Source organism: Zea mays, chromosome 4 (genome assembly GCF_902167145.1).
Source record: "Zea mays cultivar B73 chromosome 4, Zm-B73-REFERENCE-NAM-5.0, whole genome shotgun sequence".
Taxonomy (NCBI): Eukaryota; Viridiplantae; Streptophyta; class Magnoliopsida; order Poales; family Poaceae; genus Zea; species Zea mays.
The window spans coordinates 124917247-124944023 of record NC_050099.1 but is presented as its reverse complement, the minus strand read 5'-3'; the positions used below and the strand labels follow the sequence as shown (position 1 = coordinate 124944023).

Below are 26777 nucleotides of genomic sequence, written 5' to 3'. Positions count from 1 at the left end.
CACGCGGCCGCACACACACAGATCGATCAGCACATGGATGCAAGCTCACCAACGAGGAAGAAGGTAAGCATACAGAGATTCGGAGCGCTCGCTCGCTCGCCGTCGAGCAGAGCAGGAGCACGTTACGTACCCGGAGCCAGGTCTTGTAGAGGTCGGTCTCGTCGTATCCGGTGATGACCTCCTCGACGAAGTAGCGCGCCGGGGAGAAGTGGCCGCGCTCGCGCAGGAGCAGCGATGTACGGCAACGACAACTGGATCAACAGCTACCTCGGCGCCATCCTCGATGCCGGCAAGGGCGCCGGCCCCGCTAGCAGGGGCCGGGGAGGAGGCGGCGGCGGGGACCAGCCCTCGCACGAGATCTGCCGTCGCAAGCATGGGGGAGCAGCGGCGGCAACATACCTTGCGGTAGGTGGTGCCGTCGAGCTCGACGACCCAGCCGGATGGGTATCGCGAGGTGGAGTGGCGGGCGCGTGCGCGACGGTTGCAGTCGAGCATGGAGCACCGCTGGGATGAGGGGTCGGGGCCGAAGATGTAGTCCCTGCCGGCGGCGGAAATCCGGATCTTGAGCGGGCGGGGAAGGAGGTGCTGAGGATGGGGGTGAGATCCGGATCTAGGGTGCATGGGGGTGGGGGCGACATCGACGGTGGAGCTTGCGTGATTGACGGGAGAGGGGGCGCGATGTCGTGGGCGGATGTGCGAGCGTGAGGATCCTTGGGTGGTGGTGTCGCGGTCACGGCGGCGAAAATGGTGGAGGCGCGGCGCGAGATTCCTGGGAGGCGGAGGCGCGCGGTAGACGGGGACGGGGCACGCGAATCACGCGAGCGGAGCCATGGTAAAGCTGTGGACGCCTACTTTGCTCTCTTATAGAGTAGTAAAGATTTATTTGCTTCCAACTGTAACAAGTATTAACCAAACCATCTAACCCATCGACCGGACCATTGGCTCCACCTCCAATACAGATCGATTAAACAAATCCATCGCCCCGCCAGCCAAACCGACTTACAAGCCGGTCCGATCGGATGGGGTATCAGTATGTACGTGGAGCAGGTTCTTTTAGCTCACCGCTGTTGACTTGAACGGGCCGGAGAATTTATATACTCTCTTCCCTCGGTTATTTTTTTATTTATGTATTTTAATTTAAAAATAAACTCGAGAACGAAGATAGTACTTCAGTTTAATTAATAACCAGACAAAACATATAAAAATACACGTCCTCGATCTAATCGGTTGTTGGCAGCAATTTTATTTCTGCACGCCGGTCGGCCGGTGCGTTGCCCAGTAAAAACAAAGAAAAGGTCTCAGCAAGCCATTTCAAAATCCCCGCTGTTGACTGCTCTGTGTGTGGACTATTATTTACATCTTCCGCGTTGCATATTAGCATAAGTTCCAGTTCAAACCTGAGAGTAGGTAGCCCCAATAGTAGTGTGTATATATATAAGAGATGAGGCAACCCATTCATTATCTGTTATTATCACATCCATGCGCGCTGCTTGATCTGACGAGCGATCGAGACGAATACTAACTGGATTAAGGGAGAATAATCTAGTTATTAGCCCAAACAACAGCACCCGGCCCAGCACCCCTGCAGGTAGGCAGGTAGCTTTGGCGGCCGCCATGGCCGGAGGAGACGGCGCGGACGAGATAACGCTGGAGCACACGCCCACGTGGATCGTGGCCTCCGTATGTTCCATCATCGTCGTCATCTCCCTGCTCTTCGAGCGACTGCTCCACCGCCTCGGCAAGGTTCGTTAGTACCTAGCTACGTACGTCGTCGACCGTATGCATCATCCACTCAACTCTTCTTCTTGTTGCATCTGCGGCATGCATGAACATATATACAGAGGCTAGCAAAAGGCCGCCGGAAGCCACTGTACGAGGCCCTCCTCAAGGTCAAAGAAGGTTCTCTTTCCGTTCCTTCTCCACATCATCACCACATGTTCATGCTTGTTGTTATATAGACGTGCTGATGTACTTGCTTGTTTGTGCTGGCCATATATACCAAACCACCAACGCACGCAGAGCTGATGCTGCTGGGCTTCATCTCCCTGCTGCTCACCGTGTTCCAGGGCGCCACGCAGAAGATATGCGTGCGGGAGAGCTTGATGAACCACCTCCTGCCCTGCCCGCGCACCACCGCCAAGACCAGCGCGCACTTCGTCGGCACGAGGAGGCTCCTGGCAGGAGGCGGCGGCGTCTCCAGTGACTACTGCCTCAGCAAGGTGCGTGTCCCCGGCCGTGCGCGTACCGCCCGCCGCCGTAGCCTATTTATTATATTCCTTTTGCATTATTATTGGTACGGTCTCGATCGTCCCCGCCCCCTGACGGCGTTTACTGGAGAATCCGGAAGTGATCAAATCTAGTACTACTAGGCTAGCTGTACATATATATAGCCTCACCAGCTTTCGTCTTTTGTCTCACCTCACCTGCTTGCTGTTGACCAATAAAGTTATTATGATTTGTTATTCCCTTCATTCACCAATAAAATGATAAAGGGATTTGCTCAAATTCATGTATCTGAGTTTTAGCTTTCTTACCACCAACCAGTACAGATAAATTATTATTACTTTTATTATGATTTTTTATTATCTATGTTTGTGCCATACAAATAATTATACACAAATTCGGTCATATTCCCTTCGCCTTTCGTAACCTGCTTGTATGCCGTCATATACTACAGGGCAAGGTTCCAATTCTTTCGGTCGATGCCATTCATCAGCTACACATATTTATCTTCGTTTTGGCAGTCACGCATGTGGTTCTCAGTGCTGTTACAGTTATTCTTGGAATCACGCAGGTACCAAAAAAAAAATGCGGTAGCTTTGTGCCCAAAATACATTATCGCATTGCATTCTTCTTCTAAACATGTTTTCACTCTCTGTTTAGACTAGAAACTGGAAATATTGGGAGGAGAAGATCCAGCAAAACGATGACAGTGGTATACACATACTGCCTAGCTAGCTAGTTTAGCAAGCTAACTACACTTTTTTTATATATTACATTAATGTCTATTTAAACTGTATTCGCCAAAGAATTATCGATTTGAAGTGTATGCTTTTATAATGTGTTGTCGGTGCCAAATTATATTTTGCAGCTCCTCAAATGATCAAGCATGTGCAAGAATTCAAATTTATCAAAAGCCACTTCAGAGGCCATGGAAAACGATGGGGGATATTCGGTTGGCTGGTATATATTTTAAAACGTTAGCCGCATAACTTATCTTGTTATTAGCATCAGTTCAATAATGTTTACAACTTCACTCCACCAGCGCTCTTTTTTCAAACAATTCTACGGGTCAGTCACGGAGGAGGACTACACCACCCTGCGACTTGGCTTCGTCATGGTAGCCAGACATATACAACTTCATACATGTTTTTTTTTTTGAATTTATTCATGTTGTAACGAAGTTTACATTTTTTGTTCTTGTCCGGTTTTGGTAGAAACACTGCCGGGGCCATCCAAAATTCAACTTCTACAACTATATGGACAGAGCATTCGAAGGGGATTTCAAGAAAGTCGTTGGCATAAGGTGAACACCCTGAAGCTACAATGTCAATATCCACATATTGTTCACATAGCCTCTTAATAAATAAAGCATGAACATTGTCCACTAAATGTATATGTGTGTTTGTCGCAGCTGGTACCTTTGGGGTATGCTAATGATATTCTTGCTACTTAATGTTCACGGTACGTTTCTATATGATGCATGTTCAATGAGTATTGCTTCAAGTTTTTACACTTATGCATAAATAAGATACGATGCTGGTGGTGCATTATTGTCATTACCTGTATGGTGTATCACATACATCTTTTTAACCTTTAAATTAAATGATTATGTTAAGACTGACACCACCGTTCTTTTGTGGTCATCATCATAGGATGGTACGTCTACATTTGGATATCAGTAATCCCATTCATTGTAAGTAAACAACATATATGTTATATAAAGATAGAAATTTAAAAGCATGCATGCATATATCTCTATTTTTCATTTGCTGGATCTATATAAATATAATAATACATATTATTGTACTTTGTAGTAAAACTATTTCGAAAAAAATACATCTAGTAAAATCATAACATATTGGATGCATGTCTTTTATCCCATGCAGCTGTTACTTGTGCTCGGAAGTAAGATGGAGCATATTATCACGGAGTTGGCTCTTGAGGTTATCCAAAAGCATACGGCAATAGAAGGGGTTCTAGTTGTAACTCCTTCGGATGAACTCTTTTGGTTCCACCGGCCTAAACTAGTCCTTCTCTTGATTCATATCATCTTGTTCCAGAATGCATTTGAGATTGCATTCTTCTTTTGGTTGCTGGTAAGAACAATAATCAGCCATTTACATTTTCACCTTACAAACATCGATCCACTGATTTCTTCTAAAACAATTCATTGTTGCATCATGGACTGTGTTGTTATGTCAAAATATGTCATTGCAATTCATCACGATAAAATCAAACTGATACCCAAATATGTATAACATATTATTAAACATTTTATACATGTTTCATTTAGTACAAGGAAATTCTATCTTTACTTTTGATAATATGTATAAAACAAGCTCGACTTAGCACTCACCCAACCTTGCAGGTAACATATGGGTTTAATTCGTGCATTATGGGAAAACCGGCATATGTTATTACTCGTGTGGTGATAAGGTAACCTATAATATTTTTCAGTTATGCCAATTAAACTTTCAAAGAAGCAAGAATTCACACTTTGTATGCATTTTCAGTGTCATCAGCCAAGTCCTATGTGGATATAGCACCCTACCTCTCTATGCTCTCATCTCTCAAGTAAGTTTTCTAATTTTTTTAGTATGGTTAGCTTCATTTTGAACTCATTTTGCTTAAGCACCTTCTAAAAATTTATTTCAGGTTATGAACTAGCCAATTTAAGCAATACTTGAATTAGCCAATTAACAACATTAGGATAGCTATTATAAAGTGTACATCGAGACATGGTAACATATTCCATTTTGTGTGGCTCAACTATTGGTATAATATTATAAATCATATGTTGTTGTTAATATTCTCTAACTACTTTCACTTTGAGTTTAGTTTGATGCTAACATTCTATCTTTTTCATTAATAAAGATGGGAAGTTCTTTCAAGAAGGCCATTTTCGATGAAAATGTCTCCGAAGGTCTCATCAATTGGGCAGAAAATGCTAGGAGGCGTAATAGAATGCCAACAAGTGTTGGTGACAATTCACCTGTTGGTGAAGGAATTCAAATGTCAAATCAGACACAAAGAGAATCATCAATGGAACAGGGAACTGCAAGGTTGATCTAAGTGAAAATATGAATGTACATGCTAACACACATTGTACATACATTTACAGCTATCACAATTTATTCTTTAATGTCATTGTATGATTTTTTATTTCCATCTCTAGAATACCATTACTTTAGAAAATAGACTACCTATTATTCTTTACTCATTTTAGTGCTGCCAAGTAATGCATCCATCTGTGGTGATGACGACCAGAAGTTGACTATGTACTACAAATAGAGGTATACATGGGTGACATCGAGCATATGGGTACATCATACTCCTTGAGAACATATGAGTTTATACTAGTTTGGCCCTTTTGAGGTGGAGTAATACCGTAACTTTAGTTTTTAGCTTGTATAAAATAGTTTGGGAGTAGTGTTGACCATATGTATGTGTGTTAGTGGTCTAGATCTTGAACTAAGGAAACTCACAAAACACTCTGATGGTTTTGGATGTGTAGATGTCCAAATATTTTCATTGCATGTGCATATCCCATTTTGTGGAAACTAGGGCTTGATTCTACTCCAATCTTATCTCATGGTTTCTTGTTTGGCGAATCTTAAAACCAGATTATTTACTGTACCATAATAGCACCAAATGGTATTGAATGATATAACTTGGCCTGTGACTAACCTTCATCTATCAGACAAGATCCCCATAGTTGTGAATGACTTATTCTAGTATAAAATGTTAGCCTCCTACGTGCATTCAAGAAGCCAGACAAGCTAAAAGATTTAACACTTCCTTCACAACTCGTGAATGGAGATATTAAACTTTTATCACAATATATGAAATACTTTTGAGAGTGTCTTCTAGATTTTTGCTTATCTTCTATTTCTTTCAATTCTTGCATAAGGATATAAAGTACTATTTTGGTATTTTCTCACTAGAAAATTCATGATGGGGCAATGTGTATTAGAAAATTTTAGATGGTATCACAAGGGACCCAAAGAGACAAACCCACACAAGTATCAACAACCCGCTTAGGCAGTGCTGAGTCAGGAAAGGGAGAGGTGTTGTCCGTGCTCGGGGTTTGGGTGCTACCTAAGTCATCCTTTGGTTAGTTTCCATTCAATCGTGAATGGCACTAGTGTAACCCCTTGAGATCTAAAAACCCTGAATGCTACTAAACAACAAAACGAATAGTCAAAATTAAAATCTGGCAGCACCTACTTTGTAAATTTAAGAAACACGGAAGCCAAACAGATATAATTCAATGATAGAAGCATACAACAGTAGTAATAACTTCCTATTAGTGAATGATTAACCACAATGGTAGAATTCAACATTGACACCAAAGATTAAATTGACATCCTCACAACTGAAATGCTTAACTAAATTAACATGTACAAAGAATAAATAAGTTTGCATAGTGAAATGGGGGCGTGCAAGTACTTCCCACTCCTCCAAGACAAGCATCAAACACCTGGAAAGAGTAAACTCAGCAAGTGAACTATTTTGTGGAAACTAGGGCTTGATTCTGCTCTAATCTTATCTCATGGTTTCTTGTTTGACAAATCTTAAAACCAAATTATTTACTATCATAATAGCACCAAATGGTATTGAATGTGCTATTTCTAGTGGCGGTTCCTTAATAAAGCATGAACATTGTCCACTAAATGTATATGTGTGTTTGTCGCAGCTGGTACCTTTGGGGTATGCTAATGATATTCTTGCTACTTAATGTTCACGGTACGTTTCTATATGATGCATGTTCAATGAGTATTGCTTCAAGTTTTTACACTTATGCATAAATAAGATACGATGCTGGTGGTGCATTATTGTCATTACCTGTATGGTGTATCACATACATCTTTTTAACCTTTAAATCTCTACTACTTATTAAGTACGCAATAGTAGCCTGCCTTTTTGTGTTCTGCCATTCTGCGATCTCAGCCGTCCATTGTGGAGACTGACGCAGACACCGGACGATCTCAGCCGTCCATTGTGGAGACTGACGCAGACACACTCCGGACGTTGGGCCCACGTGACAGCCACGTCGTCTCGCGCAAAAAATCGCCTAAATTTGACACTGGCAGTAGCATTTGACCACGATTGCTTCCTTTGAAGGAGGAAGGCTTATAAGCCGGTAGAAATTATGTTGGCTAGCCGGTATGGTTTTAAGAATGTGCAAGCCGTGACTACAACATAGGTCGTGTGGGCTGTTTTCTTTGGTGCGGCCCAAGTAGCTGCCAGGAGGCCCAAGTATCTCCATACCCGCAGGCCGCATCCCTCGCCATCGCCTCCTTGCCCAGTCTCCGCGCCGCCGCCTCCTCCTCTGCTCCCCTCCTTCTAGGGTTTCTACTCCATGCGATCTCGCGGCCTTGGTGGCGCGGGACAGTAGGGACGCCTCCTCTCCATCGAATCTAGAGAGTCAGCGACCCAATGGGTAAGGGCGGGCAGGACGAAGGCAAGCGGCGGCCGGATCCGCCGCCTCCGATCCGGACCCCGCCGCGCCGGTCTTCCCGGTGTGGGCGCGCACACCGAGCGAGTGCCTCGCGGAGCTGGGCGTCTCGGCGGACCGCGGGCTCAGCTCCGAGGAGGCGGCGGCGCGGCTGCAGCGCCACTACTCGGAGTTCGACGCGGCGGGCGTCGTCCGCCAGATCGCGCGCGGGCTGCAGGCGCTCCATGGCGCGGGCGTCGTGCACCGGGACCTCAAGCCCGAGAACTGCCTCTTCGCCGACAGGGGCGAGGCCTCCACGCTCAGGATCATGGATTTCGGCCTCAGCTCCGTCTGCTTAGTGTGGCTTGCGCTAGCGCTATCCAGCACTGCTGCCTATTTCTTTCCCTGCGTCGTAGTGCTGCTCCTTTTTCCTCTCCCCTCTCTTCCTCTATACCCGACTACCCGAGCACTACCTGCCAAGCCATGGATCAGGACAATGAGGTCGGCTAAGACTTCTCAATGTTCCTCATCCGCTACAAGAGTGGCCGATGACCGTGTGCGCTGCCTCAGGGTGGATGTCATCTCAGGTGTCCTCTCCAGGGATAACATCGCCATGGACGCCTTGGCTGTCTCCCAGCAGCATCCTTTGCGTTTCCAGGAAGCTGCCCCTCCTTTTCTGCATCCACTGAGGAGTGCTGAGGAAGAGAGGAAGTCTGGTCATGGAAGAGAAGAGCTGAGCCTATGCGGGACAAAGGAGATGGACGACGACGGCGTCGATGAAGGATGAGGCTGTCCTCTTGGAATAAGTCTGGTCATGGAAGAGAAGACCTGAATATTGGCAGAATATTCCCCTAGGGTGATCCTGTCCTCAGTTGGTTCCACAACCAAACACCAACAAATTGGGGATTATCTCATCCCCCATGGTCCTTCGAACCAAACACACGCTAAGGATCAGATCAGTCCTGGTTCAGACCTAATACCATTGTATGGGGTCAAAATAGATCCTTAGGAGTAGAGTGGTGATGCCTGTTTTTTTTTTGTTAATTAGTGATTTATATGTATTTCTCTATGTATTCGTCTACACAATGAACTGATGGTTTTCTTTTGATCAGCTACCTTGTCGCAGCAGCCATTTTGCAGTGCTTGTGGAGCCTTTTGCTAGCCTTTGTCGACATTTATGCACTTCTTGTCAAGCGATCGTTGAGAAATGCCCGAGCTGTATGTATATTTACTATCGGAGATGGGGTGAGTAATATCATTTCATTCTACCCTGTAAAAAAACTCTGTTTTGTAGAATATATAACACTGTTGTACTTTTTTCACTCATTTGACTATTCGTCTATTCTATGAATATTTGTACTTGCACAAATAGACAGACATACAAGCCATACTTTTGATGACAGATGTCGTGGTAGTCTTTTCACTTTACTTAATTAGTAATTGAATAAATATTGTTGGTCAATGCATTATCGCCGACAGGGGCGAGGCCTCCACGCTCAAGAGTGGCAATAAAGCATATGAATTGTTTAGCTCCATTATGTTCATAAGTTTCTTCAGAAATCAAAAGATTACTTATGAACGTAATATGTCATGCAAATATTCATTAATATGTAGGTTATTCTTACTGATTGTGACCCATGTACACTCAGAAACATGAAGGAAAATATGAAAATATGGAACTGAATAGCTTATGCATTGAGGAGGAAGATTCTAGAGCGGCTTAAAGAAAGCAAGAATATGGTAGGTTAGTTTCCTTGCATAACTCAAAGAGTATTGTGCACCGATGGTTTCTCTTACATAATTTGGCATTCTGAATGTTGGATCCGATGGCGCTTCAGGAGCATTAGATAAATGCATTATTGTATTATATCTAACTTGGTGATAATGCATTGTGCAATGTAGGTAGAGTGCAAATATCTTTTTTTGGGAAGAAGTGTTTGAAAGTGATTTATGCCAAACATAGTGTGAGTATAGAACTTTGCTTTTTCACTTTGTCTACGGTTGTACACAAAATCATAATTATGGGAACTGGGAACCATGCTATTCATCTAGAATTGGAGCCACTGGTAAATGGTAGTCTTTATCTGATTAAGATACTCGATAATATTGCCAAAAAAATTCCTAAAATACATGGACGTGAAATAGATCCTCTACAATAGTATGTACGTACTTGACTATATCTTGGCAGCTTGCTAAGAAAACATGCTTTATGTGCAGCCATATCTATTTGCTTAATTTGGCCTTCTCCCGCTTGGTTCACAGTTTTTTCTAGCTCTATTTGTTTCATCCTGTCCTGATTTGGTGTGCTGACATTTTGGGTGTCATGGGCAGTCAACAGGTCACTATTTTCATTCGCTTTTCCGCTATGGTCACATTCAGTTTGGTCCCTGTCAACAGATGTGCTTTTGTTTTTCCAATAAAAAACAAGTGTACTTTTGTTGATACTCGATGCCATCTGCTCGCCATCTTTGCGTAGGCTGGCACTAAACTTCTCATAGATTTCACAGCGCTTTAATGCAACCTCTTTTCTGATATCTCTACTACTATGAAGAAGGTAAGAGGTAGTCAACCCCCCTCCCAGTACTTTGGCAGAATTGTTCATGTTACCATTCTGAATCCCAGTACTTTGGCAGAATTGTTCATGTTACCATTCTGAAAACTAAAATGTGTATGCGTGTTTTGGATCCGGATCCTGGAATGGGAAGATGAGTCGGTCCGCGTGGGCCGTGTCGCCGAACTTGGTGACGCGGCGGACGAAGAGCACCAGGAGGCCCGAGAGGAGGTGACTATCATCGAATAGGCCATAGTTCCGTAGAGCTACCGCTTAAAAAAATTTCTGTGAAATTTTATACTCCCTGATCCACGTCCTGCATTTCAAAGAAATTCACAATTCTGGTGAAATCCCTACGTTTCAAAGACTGCTGAAACTAAAATCAGGAGTGTGCCAACTGCACGTGTCATGTGAATTTCTCAATGTTTCAGTCAGTGATATGCTTATTGGTTGGGTTCGTATCATTTTCAGAAAATGACTGACATATTTACTTTGCAATCATAGATTTTGTGATGCTCCTTTTTGGACGCTTTGCGCTCGTGTAGCTGCTAAGGCACAAGAAAAGAGGTTGGAGTTGTTGTACATTCAGTGTAATCCTAAAAATTGGAAACCTCATTTTTTCACTTAAGTTGTTTCCCATGTTGATGTAGTAATTCTACTCTCTTGTTTCGGATCTGAATATTTGTTTTTTTTCAGATTTGTCTGGTTGTTGTCTCATTGTAATGTATATCCGTTGTTTTTACATGTTTCTTGGGCAGCAAACGGAGAGGAATTGCGAATTGGCAGGTGCTGCCTCCACCTGGTAACGGTGGGCTGAAATACTATGGTTGTGAGCAGTAAATTCGACCAAATCATCTGCTCCTCAAAAGCCATCTGCGCCTCGACCGGACGGTGACATAGGTGATCCACAGGTATGTGTCGGTGTCATTATACTAGAGACGGCAATGAAATGTCAATTTCGATGTGATTAGGGAGTGTAGAGAATGAAACATGAATGTCTCATTCTATCTATGAATCACCCCTGCACTTTGAATCACTTATGTCATTATTAGCAATCACATAATATTTTTCTTTTGTTTTAGATTTATAGAAACAAGTGACTACATAGCTGCACAGTCTCTCGTCGCTTCCTTAAAATAAAAATTTGTGAGTGGTGCTACACTATTCTGCATTTTAATTGTTGAATATTCACCTTCCGCTGGCAAAAATAGAGTGTAACCATAGATTTGATGAAAAATAGGGGAGCAATTTACTACACCCAATGGTGGTCTGCAATCTATTAATTTGCTCTTTTGAATTTAGTTCATTTAATTCTCTGAATCAAACCAAAACAAGGGCTAGGAGCTGTAGTCCAGGTTCTTGGTTCGTGATTGATTAACATAAAATCAATGTTGAAGACAAGGTGACCCAAAAGCGTACAACCTTGTTTTGTTCCTGGGATTTGGGGGATTTAGAAGTTTGTCTTTTAATAATAAAATGTGAGTCATTTTCTATGTGCACAAGCTCTGATGAGTTTAAATGTTTTCTATGGATTGCCACCAGGAGGTCCTCAAGAGCATCAACCTCGACTACTATGCTTGCTGGCCACTGAAAACCCCGGCACCTAGCCGAGCCTGTCGGAGTTGGAGGTTTCTCGAATCCTGAAGCCACAGCCTGCGATAGTAGATCACCTGCAATTTCGACTGTACGTCTTTCCCCCATCCCTTGGCTGCATTTCGATTTGGATCCGCTGATGGTGTGTCCCTGCTGCTTACCCTTTCGTGCATTTTTGTGATGTGATTTGGATCCTCTGATGGGCGCATAACTACTGCTTACCCTTTCGGTGCTCCTGTGCGAGCAATGCTTATCCCAAGTGAATCGCTGCATTTATGTACTACAGAAGATGATACAAGCAAATCATTAGTGAACACTAGCAAAGTAGAAATAGATTCTGGAGGAACATTAGCCTTGGTTTCAAGATACCCAAGGAAGCCATTAAAGGTCAATATCTCTTTTCTTGTCTAGCCAAGTAGTTGGTGTTTCTGTTAGCTTGTTAGTCCATATGAAGCTATGAAGACCCCACAACACACATATAGTACAGGACTGTTTTGAAATGATAATATTACTAACTTAGTTGTGCAGCTGATCAGTGAGCTCTAAGCTCTCATCTTGCTCTTGTTTCCTCTCTGTGGTGACAAAAGTCTTGTCTGGTATTTGATTCATACGATGCTGCATTGTGTGATGGTTGCTTGATTTTTGCACTAGGGAGTTTTGGTGCTCTGTAGGGGTTGGTACTTATTACAGTGTTGTGCCTTTTCTCAAAACTGATTTGTACCATGTGAGTTCGTTTTCCATTCTATACAGTTGATGATTTCCCTTGAGAACCTTGTTATCTTCTCATCATGATTAGGCGATCTGATCCCTATTTCGTTCTTGTGGTCCTTGTTTCATCACGTGCAATGATTTTTTTTCATGTAGGTATAAGCAATTTTCTGCATGATCTAGGTAAAAATTGAGTTTGTCCATTTTGGCTCAGAACAACGCGCCAACTTGCAGATGTTCTTAGGCTCAAAGATATATTATGCATTAATGTATTGCAGATAAAGGCCAATTTGATGCATGATCTAGGTAAAAATTAAGTCTGTCCATTTTTTGCTCACAACAACATGCCAACTTCTAGATTTTCTTAGTCCCAAAGATTTATTATGTATAAAGTGTATTGTAGTTGTTGATCAAGTGATTGTTTTATGTCTGTTTTATATGCAAAAAAAGTATAATCAAGTTATGTGTTTAAAAATGAAAACAAATACTTTCGGCTCTATATTTTGTGATTACACAGGTTTGTAGAAAGTCACTTGGAAAAAGTGATCAAACTATATTGTTTATTTGTTTCTGTATTTTCATGTCTAAATGTATTATCTTTCAGGAGATATACTTGGAGCATCAGAATTATAAGTGCATCTACAAGAGCAATTACAACAATTCTCCATCAGGTTGTTCAACAATGAGCAATACAGCCTCCCACCTTGGTCGATTAGCATCCTTTCTCACCTTGGTCGATTAGCATCCTTTCTGACTGAAATAATGTTATTTTTAATGGTGCCACAATAAGTTTCACTTATGCTTATTTTCAGTATGACACATTCTCCTCTTATTGCATTTGTCCCCTTTTGATGACCTGGTTTACCTGATTATAATTGTTTGTCCCTGGCGCCTTGCAGGTTGGTGTTTAGAAATCTCATATGCAAATGTGGGAAGACGATGCCTCATCAATGACGAGTAGGTTGAATCTCTCCTAGCGGCACCATTGCTCACCACAACTGGTTTGCTTGAGCAACTTAATGTCACTCTCAAGAGGGACCACCCTTCGACTGACACCTTGAAGCACCACATAAGCTTTAGAAAGTTGGAATTGTACTCCGTATACATAAATTACCATGATATTATATGTTCCTGTAATTCTATGTTGATTCTTTAGAAATAATATATACGATATTGTAATGTTTGTTCGACATCAGTTGATTTTATTTGAGTTGACATATTTATAATAATATTATATATTTATATTGTCACACAGATTTTACATATCATATTGATATTTGTTATTTCATATCTATGTTTTACACTATTTTTTAACTTCTGTGGCAAGTATGAATAATTGAAAGATTAATATATGCCTGATTGGATGCCGTTGCAACGCACGGGCACCTACCTAGTTAAATGATTATGTTAAGACTGACACCACCGTTCTTTTGTTACGTCTACATTTGGATATCAGTAATCCCATTCATTGTAAGTAAACAACATATATGTTATATAAAGATAGAAATTTAAAAGCATGCATGCATATATCTCTATTTTTCATTTGCTGGATCTATATAAATATAATAATACATATTATTGTACTTTGTAGTAAAACTATTTCGAAAAAAATACATCTAGTAAAATCATAACATATTGGATGCATGTCTTTTATCCCATGCAGCTGTTACTTGTGCTCGGAAGTAAGATGGAGCATATTATATTATCACGGAGTTGGCTCTTGAGGTTATCCAAAAGCATACGGCAATAGAAGGGGTTCTAGTTGTAACTCCTTCGGATGAACTCTTTTGGTTCCACCGGCCTAAACTAGTCCTTCTCTTGATTCATATCATCTTGTTCCAGAATGCATTTGAGATTGCATTCTTCTTTTGGTTGCTGGTAAGAACAATAATCAGCCATTTACATTTTCACCTTACAAACATCGATCCACTGATTTCTTCTAAAACAATTCATTGTTGCATCATGGACTGTGTTGTTATGTCAAAATATGTCATTGCAATTCATCACGATAAAATCAAACTGATACCCAAATATCACTAGTACAAAAAGGCTCAAAGCCTGCGGCACCCATATATTTTTATAGGCGGTTTCGCTTCACCACCGACTGTGCTATTTCTAGTGGCGGTTCCTTAATAAAGCATGAACATTGTCCACTAAATGTATATGTGTGTTTGTCGCAGCTGGTACCTTTGGGGTATGCTAATGATATTCTTGCTACTTAATGTTCACGGTACGTTTCTATATGATGCATGTTCAATGAGTATTGCTTCAAGTTTTTACACTTATGCATAAATAAGATACGATGCTGGTGGTGCATTATTGTCATTACCTGTATGGTGTATCACATACATCTTTTTAACCTTTAAATCTCTACTACTTATTAAGTACGCAATAGTAGCCTGCCTTTTTGTGTTCTGCCATTCTGCGATCTCAGCCGTCCATTGTGGAGACTGACGCAGACACCGGACGATCTCAGCCGTCCATTGTGGAGACTGACGCAGACACACTCCGGACGTTGGGCCCACGTGACAGCCACGTCGTCTCGCGCAAAAAATCGCCTAAATTTGACACTGGCAGTAGCATTTGACCACGATTGCTTCCTTTGAAGGAGGAAGGCTTATAAGCCGGTAGAAATTATGTTGGCTAGCCGGTATGGTTTTAAGAATGTGCAAGCCGTGACTACAACATAGGTCGTGTGGGCTGTTTTCTTTGGTGCGGCCCAAGTAGCTGCCAGGAGGCCCAAGTATCTCCATACCCGCAGGCCGCATCCCTCGCCATCGCCTCCTTGCCCAGTCTCCGCGCCGCCGCCTCCTCCTCTGCTCCCCTCCTTCTAGGGTTTCTACTCCATGCGATCTCGCGGCCTTGGTGGCGCGGGACAGTAGGGACGCCTCCTCTCCATCGAATCTAGAGAGTCAGCGACCCAATGGGTAAGGGCGGGCAGGATGAAGGCAAGCGGCGGCCGGATCCGCCGCCTCCGATCCGGACCCCGCCGCGCCGGTCTTCCCGGTGTGGGCGCGCACACCGAGCGAGTGCCTCGCGGAGCTGGGCGTCTCGGCGGACCGCGGGCTCAGCTCCGAGGAGGCGGCGGCGCGGCTGCAGCGCCACTACTCGGAGTTCGACGCGGCGGGCGTCGTCCGAAAGATCGCGCGCGGGCTGCAGGCGCTCCACGGCGCGGGCGTCGTGCACCGGGACCTCAAGCCCGAGAACTGCCTCTTCGCCGACAGGGGCGAGGCCTCCACGCTCAGGATCATGGATTTCGGCCTCAGCTCCGTCTGCTTAGTGTGGCTTGCGCTAGCGCTATCCAGCACTGCTACCTATTTCTTTCCCTGCGTCGTAGTGCTGCTCCTTTTTCCTCTCCCCTCTCTTCCTCTATACCCGACTACCCGAGCACTACCTGCCAAGCCATGGATCAGGACAATGAGGTCGGCTAAGACTTCTCAATGTTCCTCATCCGCTACAAGAGTGGCCGATGACCGTGTGCGCTGCCTCAGGGTGGATGTCATCTCAGGTGTCCTCTCCAGGGATAACATCGCCATGGACGCCTTGGCTGTCTCCCAGCAGCATCCTTTGCGTTTCCAGGAAGCTGCCCCTCCTTTTCTGCATCCACTGAGGAGTGCTGAGGAAGAGAGGAAGTCTGGTCATGGAAGAGAAGAGCTGAGCCTATGCGGGACAAAGGAGATGGACGACGACGGCGTCGATGAAGGATGAGGCTGTCCTCTTGGAATAAGTCTGGTCATGGAAGAGAAGACCTGAATATTGGCAGAATATTCCCCTAGGGTGATCCTGTCCTCAGTTGGTTCCACAACCAAACACCAACAAATTGGGGATTATCTCATCCCCCATGGTCCTTCGAACCAAACACACGCTAAGGATCAGATCAGTCCTGGTTCAGACCTAATACCATTGTATGGGGTCAAAATAGATCCTTAGGAGTAGAGTGGTGATGCCTGTTTTTTTTTTGTTAATTAGTGATTTATATGTATTTCTCTATGTATTCGTCTACACAATGAACTGATGGTTTTCTTTTGATCAGCTACCTTGTCGCAGCAGCCATTTTGCAGTGCTTGTGGAGCCTTTTGCTAGCCTTTGTCGACATTTATGCACTTCTTGTCAAGCGATCGTTGAGAAATGCCCGAGCTGTATGTATATTTACTATCGGAGATGGGGTGAGTAATATCATTTCATTCTACCCTGTAAAAAAACTCTGTTTTGTAGAATATATAACACTGTTGTACTTTTTTCACTCATTTGACTATTCGTCTATTCTATGAATATTTGTACTTGCACAAATAGACAGACATACAAGCCATACTTTTGATGACAGATGTCGTGGTAGTCTTTTCACTTTACTTAATTAGTAATTGAATAAATATTGTTGGTCAATGCATTATCGCCGACAGGGGCGAGGCCTCCACGCTCAAGAGTGGCAATAAAGCATATGAATTGTTTAGCTCCATTATGTTCATAAGTTTCTTCAGAAATCAAAAGATTACTTATGAACGTAATATGTCATGCAAATATTCATTAATATGTAGGTTATTCTTACTGATTGTGACCCATGTACACTCAGAAACATGAAGGAAAATATGAAAATATGGAACTGAATAGCTTATGCATTGAGGAGGAAGATTCTAGAGCGGCTTAAAGAAAGCAAGAATATGGTAGGTTAGTTTCCTTGCATAACTCAAAGAGTATTGTGCACCGATGGTTTCTCTTACATAATTTGGCATTCTGAATGTTGGATCCGATGGCGCTTCAGGAGCATTAGATAAATGCATTATTGTATTATATCTAACTTGGTGATAATGCATTGTGCAATGTAGGTAGAGTGCAAATATCTTTTTTTGGGAAGAAGTGTTTGAAAGTGATTTATGCCAAACATAGTGTGAGTATAGAACTTTGCTTTTTCACTTTGTCTACGGTTGTACACAAAATCATAATTATGGGAACTGGGAACCATGCTATTCATCTAGAATTGGAGCCACTGGTAAATGGTAGTCTTTATCTGATTAAGATACTCGATAATATTGCCAAAAAAATTCCTAAAATACATGGACGTGAAATAGATCCTCTACAATAGTATGTACGTACTTGACTATATCTTGGCAGCTTGCTAAGAAAACATGCTTTATGTGCAGCCATATCTATTTGCTTAATTTGGCCTTCTCCCGCTTGGTTCACAGTTTTTTCTAGCTCTATTTGTTTCATCCTGTCCTGATTTGGTGTGCTGACATTTTGGGTGTCATGGGCAGTCAACAGGTCACTATTTTCATTCGCTTTTCCGCTATGGTCACATTCAGTTTGGTCCCTGTCAACAGATGTGCTTTTGTTTTTCCAATAAAAAACAAGTGTACTTTTGTTGATACTCGATGCCATCTGCTCGCCATCTTTGCGTAGGCTGGCACTAAACTTCTCATAGATTTCACAGCGCTTTAATGCAACCTCTTTTCTGATATCTCTACTACTATGAAGAAGGTAAGAGGTAGTCAACCCCCCTCCCAGTACTTTGGCAGAATTGTTCATGTTACCATTCTGAATCCCAGTACTTTGGCAGAATTGTTCATGTTACCATTCTGAAAACTAAAATGTGTATGCGTGTTTTGGATCCGGATCCTGGAATGGGAAGATGAGTCGGTCCGCGTGGGCCGTGTCGCCGAACTTGGTGACGCGGCGGACGAAGAGCACCAGGAGGCCCGAGAGGAGGTGACTATCATCGAATAGGCCATAGTTCCGTAGAGCTACCGCTTAAAAAAATTTCTGTGAAATTTTATACTCCCTGATCCACGTCCTGCATTTCAAAGAAATTCACAATTCTGGTGAAATCCCTACGTTTCAAAGACTGCTGAAACTAAAATCAGGAGTGTGCCAACTGCACGTGTCATGTGAATTTCTCAATGTTTCAGTCAGTGATATGCTTATTGGTTGGGTTCGTATCATTTTCAGAAAATGACTGACATATTTACTTTGCAATCATAGATTTTGTGATGCTCCTTTTTGGACGCTTTGCGCTCGTGTAGCTGCTAAGGCACAAGAAAAGAGGTTGGAGTTGTTGTACATTCAGTGTAATCCTAAAAATTGGAAACCTCATTTTTTCACTTAAGTTGTTTCCCATGTTGATGTAGTAATTCTACTCTCTTGTTTCGGATCTGAATATTTGTTTTTTTTCAGATTTGTCTGGTTGTTGTCTCATTGTAATGTATATCCGTTGTTTTTACATGTTTCTTGGGCAGCAAACGGAGAGGAATTGCAAATTGGCAGGTGCTGCCTCCACCTGGTAACGGTGGGCTGAAATACTATGGTTGTGAGCAGTAAATTCGACCAAATCATCTGCTCCTCAAAAGCCATCTGCGCCTCGACCGGACGGTGACATAGGTGATCCACAGGTATGTGTCGGTGTCATTATACTAGAGACGGCAATGAAATGTCAATTTCGATGTGATTAGGGAGTGTAGAGAATGAAACATGAATGTCTCATTCTATCTATGAATCACCCCTGCACTTTGAATCACTTATGTCATTATTAGCAATCACATAATATTTTTCTTTTGTTTTAGATTTATAGAAACAAGTGACTACATAGCTGCACAGTCTCTCGTCGCTTCCTCAAAATAAAAATTTGTGAGTGGTGCTACACTATTCTGCATTTTAATTGTTGAATATTCACCTTCCGCTGGCAAAAATAGAGTGTAACCATAGATTTGATGAAAAATAGGGGAGCAATTTACTACACCCAATGGTGGTCTGCAATCTATTAATTTGCTCTTTTGAATTTAGTTCATTTAATTCTCTGAATCAAACCAAAACAAGGGCTAGGAGCTATAGTCCAGGTTCTTGGTTCGTGATTGATTAACATAAAATCAATGTTGAAGACAAGGTGACCCAAAAGCGTACAACCTTGTTTTGTTCCTGGGATTTGGGGGATTTAGAAGTTTGTCTTTTAATAATAAAATGTGAGTCATTTTCTATGTGCACAAGCTCTGATGAGTTTAAATGTTTTCTATGGATTGCCACCAGGAGGTCCTCAAGAGCATCAACCTCGACTACTATGCTTGCTGGCCACTGAAAACCCCGGCACCTAGCCGAGCCTGTCGGAGTTGGAGGTTTCTCGAATCCTGAAGCCACAGCCTGCGATAGTAGATCACCTGCAATTTCGACTGTACGTCTTTCCCCCATCCCTTGGCTGCATTTCGATTTGGATCCGCTGATGGTGTGTCCCTGCTGCTTACCCTTTCGTGCATTTTTGTGATGTGATTTGGATCCTCTGATGGGCGCATAACTACTGCTTACCCTTTCGGTGCTCCTGTGCGAGCAATGCTTATCCCAAGTGAATCGCTGCATTTATGTACTACAGAAGATGATACAAGCAAATCATTAGTGAACACTAGCAATGTAGAAATAGATTCTGGAGGAACATTAGCCTTGGTTTCAAGATACCCAAGGAAGCCATTAAAGGTCAGTATCTCTTTTCTTGTCTAGCCAAGTAGTTGGTGTTTCTGTTAGCTTGTTAGTCCATATGAAGCTATGAAGACCCCACAACACACATATAGTACAGGACTGTTTTGAAATGATAATATTACTAACTTAGTTGTGCAGCTGATCAGTGAGCTCTAAGCTCTCATCTTGCTCTTGTTTCCTCTCTGTGGTGACAAAAGTCTTGTCTGGTATTTGATTCATACGATGCTGCATTGTGTGATGGTTGCTTGATTTTTGCACTAGGGAGTTTTGGTGCTCTGTAGGGGTTGGTACTTATTACAGTGTTGTGCCTTTTCTCAAAACTGATTTGTACCATGTGAGTTCGTTTTCCATTCTATACAGTTGATGATTTCCCTTGAGAACCTTGTTATCTTCTCATCATGATTAGGCGATCTGATCCCTATTTCGTTCTTGTGGTCCTTGTTTCATCACGTGCAATGATTTTTTTTCATGTAGGTATAAGCAATTTTCTGCATGATCTAGGTAAAAATTGAGTTTGTCCATTTTGGCTCAGAACAACGCGCCAACTTGCAGATGTTCTTAGGCTCAAAGATATATTATGCATTAATGTATTGCAGATAAAGGCCAATTTGATGCATGATCTAGGTAAAAATTAAGTCTGTCCATTTTTTGCTCACAACAACATGCCAACTTCTAGATTTTCTTAGTCCCAAAGATTTATTATGTATAAAGTGTATTGTAGTTGTTGATCAAGTGATTGTTTTATGTCTGTTTTATATGCAAAAAAAGTATAATCAAGTTATGTGTTTAAAAATGAAAACAAATACTTTCGGCTCTATATTTTGTGATTACACAGGTTTGTAGAAAGTCACTTGGAAAAAGTGATCAAACTATATTGTTTATTTGTTTCTGTATTTTCATGTCTAAATGTATTATCTTTCAGGAGATATACTTGGAGCATCAGAATTATAAGTGCATCTACAAGAGCAATTACAACAATTCTCCATCAGGTTGTTCAACAATGAGCAATACAGCCTCCCACCTTGGTCGATTAGCATCCTTTCTCACCTTGGTCGATTAGCATCCTTTCTGACTGAAATAATGTTATTTTTAATGGTGCCACAATAAGTTTCACTTATGCTTATTTTCAGTATGACACATTCTCCTCTTATTGCATTTGTCCCCTTTTGATGACCTGGTTTACCTGATTATAATTGTTTGTCCCTGGCGCCTTGCAGGTTGGTGTTTAGAAATCTCATATGCAAATGTGGGAAGACGATGCCTCATCAATGACGAGTAGGTTGAATCTCTCCTAGCGGCACCATTGCTCACCACAACTGGTTTGCTTGAGCAACTTAATGTCACTCTCAAGAGGGACCACCCTTCGACTGACACCTTGAAGCACCACATAAGCTTTAGAAAGTTGGAATTGTACTCCGTATACATAAATTACCATGATATTATATGTTCCTGTAATTCTATGTTGATTCTTTAGAAATAATATATACGATATTGTAATGTTTGTTCGACATCAGTTGATTTTATTTGAGTTGACATATTTATAATAATATTATATATTTATATTGTCACACAGATTTTACATATCATATTGATATTTGTTATTTCATATCTATGTTTTACACTATTTTTTAACTTCTGTGGCAAGTATGAATAATTGAAAGATTAATATATGCCTGATTGGATGCCGTTGCAACGCACGGGCACCTACCTAGTTAAATGATTATGTTAAGACTGACACCACCGTTCTTTTGTTACGTCTACATTTGGATATCAGTAATCCCATTCATTGTAAGTAAACAACATATATGTTATATAAAGATAGAAATTTAAAAGCATGCATGCATATATCTCTATTTTTCATTTGCTGGATCTATATAAATATAATAATACATATTATTGTACTTTGTAGTAAAACTATTTCGAAAAAAATACATCTAGTAAAATCATAACATATTGGATGCATGTCTTTTATCCCATGCAGCTGTTACTTGTGCTCGGAAGTAAGATGGAGCATATTATATTATCACGGAGTTGGCTCTTGAGGTTATCCAAAAGCATACGGCAATAGAAGGGGTTCTAGTTGTAACTCCTTCGGATGAACTCTTTTGGTTCCACCGGCCTAAACTAGTCCTTCTCTTGATTCATATCATCTTGTTCCAGAATGCATTTGAGATTGCATTCTTCTTTTGGTTGCTGGTAAGAACAATAATCAGCCATTTACATTTTCACCTTACAAACATCGATCCACTGATTTCTTCTAAAACAATTCATTGTTGCATCATGGACTGTGTTGTTATGTCAAAATATGTCATTGCAATTCATCACGATAAAATCAAACTGATACCCAAATATATATGTATAACATATTATTAAACAATTTATACATGTTTCATTTAGTACTAGGACATTCTATCTTTACTTTTGATAGTATGTATAAAACAAGCTCGACTAAGCACTCACCCAACCTTGCAGGTAACATATGGGTTTAATTCGTGCATTATGGGAAAACCGGCATATGTTATTACTCGTGTGGTGATAAGGTAACCTATAATATTTTTCAGTTATGCCAATTAAACTTTCAAAGAAGCAAGAATTCACACTTTGTATGCATTTTCAGTGTCATCAGCCAAGTCCTATGTGGATATAGCACCCTACCTCTGTATGCTCTCATCTCTCAAGTAAGTTTTCTAAATTTTTTTTAGTATGGTTAGCTTCATTTTGAACTCATTTTGCTCAAGCACCTTTTAAAATTTATTTTAAGTTATGAACTAGCCAATTTAAGCAATACTTGAATTAGCCAATTAACAACATTAGGATAGCTATTATAAAGTGTATTTATCGAGACATGGTAACATATTCCATTTTGTGTGGCTCAACTATTGGTATAATATTATAAATCATATGTTGTTGTTAATATTCTCTAACTACTTTCACTTTGAGTTTAGTTTGATGCTAACAATCTATCTTTTTCATTAATAAAGATGGGAAGTTCTTTCAAGAAGGCCATTTTCGATGAAAATGTCTCCGAAGGTCTCATCAATTGGGCAGAAAATGCTAGGAGGCGTAATAGAATGCCAACAAGTGTTGGTGACAATTCACCTATTGGTGAAGGAATTCAAATGTCAAATCAGACACAAAGAGAATCATCAATGGAACAGGGAACTGCAAGGTTGATCTAAGTGAAAATATGAATGTACATGCTAACGCACATTGTACATACATTTACAGCTATCACAATTTATTCTTTAATGTCATTGTATGATTTTTATTTCCATCTCTAGAATACCATTACTTTAGAAAATAGACTACATATTGTTCTTTACTCATTTTAGTGCTACCAAGTAATGCATCCATCTGTGGTGATGACGACCAGAAGTTGACTATGTACTATAAATCGAGGTATACATGGGTGACATCGAGCATATGGGTACATCATACTCCTTGAGAACATATGAGTTTATACTAGTTTGGCCCTTTTGAGGTGGAGTAATACCGTAACTTTAGTTTTTAGCTTGTATAAAATAGGTTGGGAGTAGTGTTGATCATATGTATGTGTGTTAGTGGTCTAGATCTTGAACTAAGGAAACTCACAAAACACTGATGGTTTTGGATGCGTAGATGTCCAAATATTTCCATTGCATGTGCATATCCCATTTTGTGGAAACTAGGGCTTGATTCTACTCCAATCTTATCTCATGGTTTCTTGTTTGGCAAATCTTAAAACCAGATTATTTACTATCATAATAGCACCAAAGGGTCTTGAACGATATAACTTGGCTTGTGACTAACCTTCATCTATCAGACAAGATCCCCATAGTTGTGAATGACTTATTCTAGTGTATAATGTTAGCCTCCTATGTGCATTCAAGAAGCCAGACCAGCTAAAAGATTTAACACTTCCTTCACAACTCGTGAATGGAGATATTAAACTTTTATCACAATATATGAAATAATTTTGAGAGTGTCTTCTAGATTTTTTCTTATCTTCTATTTCTTTCAATTCTTGCATAAGGATATAAAGTACTATTTTGGTATTTTCTCACTAGAAAATTCATGATGGGGCAATGTGTATTAAAAAATTTTAGATGGCATCACAAGGGACCCAAAGAGACAAACCCACACAAATATCAACAACCCGCTTAGGCAGTGGTGAGTCAGGAAAGGGAGAGGTGTTGTCCATGCTTGGGGTTTGGGTGCTACCTAAGTCGTCCTTTGGTTAGTTTCCATTCAATCGTGAATAGCATTAGTGTAACCCCTTGAGATCTAAAAACCCTGAATGCTACTAAACAACAAAACCAATAGTCAAAATTAAAATCTGGTAGCACCTACTTTGTAAATTTAAGAAACACGGAAGCCAAACAGATATAATTCAATGATAGAAGCATACAACAGTAGTAATAACTTCCTATTAGTGAATGATTAACCACAATGATAGAATTCAACATTCACACCAAAGATTAAATTAACATCCTCACAACTGAAATGCTTAACTAAATTAACATGTATAAAGAATAAATAAGTTTGCATAGTGAAATGGGGACGTGCAAGTACTTCCCACTCCTCCAAGACAAGCATCAAACACCTGGAAAGAGTAAACTCAGTAAGTGAACTATTTTGTGGAAACTAGGTCTTGATTCTTCTCTAATCTTATCTTATGGTTTCTTGTTTGGCAAATCTTAAAACTAGATTATTTACTATCATAATAGCACCAAATGGTATTGAATGATATAACTTGGCCTGTGACTAACCTTCATCTATCAGACAAGACCCCATAGTTGTGGACGACTTATTCTAGTGTAAAACATTAACCTCATATGTGCATTAAAGAAGCCAGATAAGCTAAAAGATTTAACACTTCCTTCACAACTCGTAAATGGAGATATTAAGCTTTTATCACAATATGTGAAATACTTTTGAGAGTGTCTTCTAGATTTTTTCTTTTCTTCTATTTCTTTCAATTCTTGCAGAAGGATGTAGAGTACTATTTTGGTATTTTCTCACTACAAAATTCATGATGGGGCAATGTGTATGAGAAATTTTGGATGGTCTCACAAGGGACCCAAAGAGATAAACCCACACAAGTATCAACAACTCGCTTAGGCAGTCGTGAGTCAGGAAAGAGAGAGGTTGTCCATGCTCGAGCTTTGGGTGCTACCTAAGTCATCCTTTGGTTAGTTTCTATTCAATCGTGAATGGCACTAGTGTAACCCCTTGAGATCCACAAAACCCTGAATGCTACTAAACAACACAACCAATAGTCAAAATTAAAATCTGGCAACAGCTACTTTGTAAATTTAAGAAACACAGAAGCCAAACAGATTTAATTCAATGATAGAAGCATACAATAGTAGTAATAACTTCCTATTAGTGAATGGATTAACCACAATGATAGAATTCAACATTCACACCAAAGATTAAATTAACATCCTCACAAATGAAATGCTTAACTAAATTAACATGTACAAAGAATAAATAAGTTTGCACAGTGAAATGGGGGTGTGCAACTACTTCCCACTCCTTCAAGACAAGCATCAAACACCTGGAAAGAGTAAAGCAAGGGTGAGATGAAACATCTCAGCAAGTGAACTATTTTGACAAGCTATTAAAACCATAGTTCAATTAGCAATAATTTAGTACACAACATGCATAATATAGTAGCCAAACTTCAATTCAACTTGATGGTAAATTAGAGCTTCATAACACGAATAACCACTACAAGTATTCTCCATGAATGCTAAGAGATGCAATGCAACTGCATTCTGCCTGCATACACAACAAGGTATGAAGATGCATCCAAAAATGATATATCAATATGAATCGGACCATAGGTCATGACAAAACTTCAATGCAAAATGCAGAGTGTGATGCATATGCCATGCCGCAATTAACAACAAACTTCTAACTTCAGAGTTGTGGATTACCACATACAACATGCTCGAACCATAAAAACATTCAAAGTTGAGGGTTAAACATCCACCACCAAAATTAGGAAAATTTCAAATACAAATGTAAATATTAGTAGAATAATATGATTGTAAGAACTAAGTGTAGGTGGAAGAAATAACAAGTCAAACGCAACAACAACCTCTACAAATCCACTTGCCTTCATCAATGGAGAAAAAGTGCCCTAGGACCCATCTCGAGCACTACCACCTATATGGAGTGTGAAACTTAGTACAAGCACTTCATATAACATTCATAAGAAATATGTATAGCGCTCCTACGGTTTCATACTAAAACCGGTGAAATAAGGAACCCAAAAACCACAGTTGATGCTTGTTTTCTTTGCATCTTTAAATTCATAATAGCTAAACCAGCAAATAAGCACTCTATCCGCATCTGCCTTTAAGATACAACTTTTATATTCAAACAAAGTCCAGATTTCACCATCTTCTATGGTTAATCTCTACTGCAATGTGACAGACTTAATCTGTCAGTGACAACAACGTTTGTATTTTAGAAAATCTATAAATCCCAAACGACTTATCCAAACACTCGATGGATAAATCAATTAACCTACTACAATACATTCCATAGAAGTCAGGCTTGATTCTGCACCTAACCTATTCTAAAGTGCATCGCAAAACTGTAACACATAACTGAAACAAATTCAAACTAAACATGGTCATCTAAATTCAGAACCTCATAACTTTCCCTGTACTCAACGAAATTTTGCATTTAGATACTCATTGTAAAGGTTATCAAATTCTCTAAAACTTTTATAATAACAAGTGTCTTTGAACCGGTTTCCAAAAACCACACAAACAACCCAAACCTTCCGCTACACTGACAAGATAGAACAACGGACAA

General features: G+C 40.7%; 1 protein-coding gene, 1 long non-coding RNA gene and 1 pseudogene across 2 annotated transcripts; all 3 read left to right on the top strand.

Moving 5' to 3' along the window:
• Nucleotides 1–1380: 1380 nt before the first annotated feature.
• On the top strand, nt 1381–5389 carry LOC103653645 (MLO-like protein 1). Its single transcript, XM_008680485.2, has 14 exons — nt 1381–1743; nt 1842–1899; nt 2020–2219; nt 2678–2794; nt 2884–2935; nt 3092–3183; nt 3266–3340; nt 3438–3526; nt 3635–3684; nt 3876–3916; nt 4110–4319; nt 4592–4659; nt 4737–4797; nt 5098–5389. Exons 1-14 carry the CDS (start codon nt 1615–1617, stop codon nt 5293–5295), a joined length of 1440 nt encoding a protein of 479 aa, XP_008678707.1. The 5' UTR covers nt 1381–1614; the 3' UTR covers nt 5296–5389.
• Nucleotides 5390–10701: 5312 nt separating this feature from the next.
• LOC118476944 (uncharacterized) lies at nt 10702–12110 on the top strand. Its single transcript, XR_004857804.1, has 2 exons — nt 10702–10778; nt 10970–12110. It is a non-coding gene; the product is annotated as an uncharacterized lncRNA (long non-coding RNA).
• Nucleotides 12111–21942: 9832 nt separating this feature from the next.
• Nucleotides 21943–23166, top strand: LOC103655482 (MLO-like protein 1; annotated as a pseudogene).
• The last annotated feature ends 3611 nt before the right edge of the window (nt 23167–26777 follow it).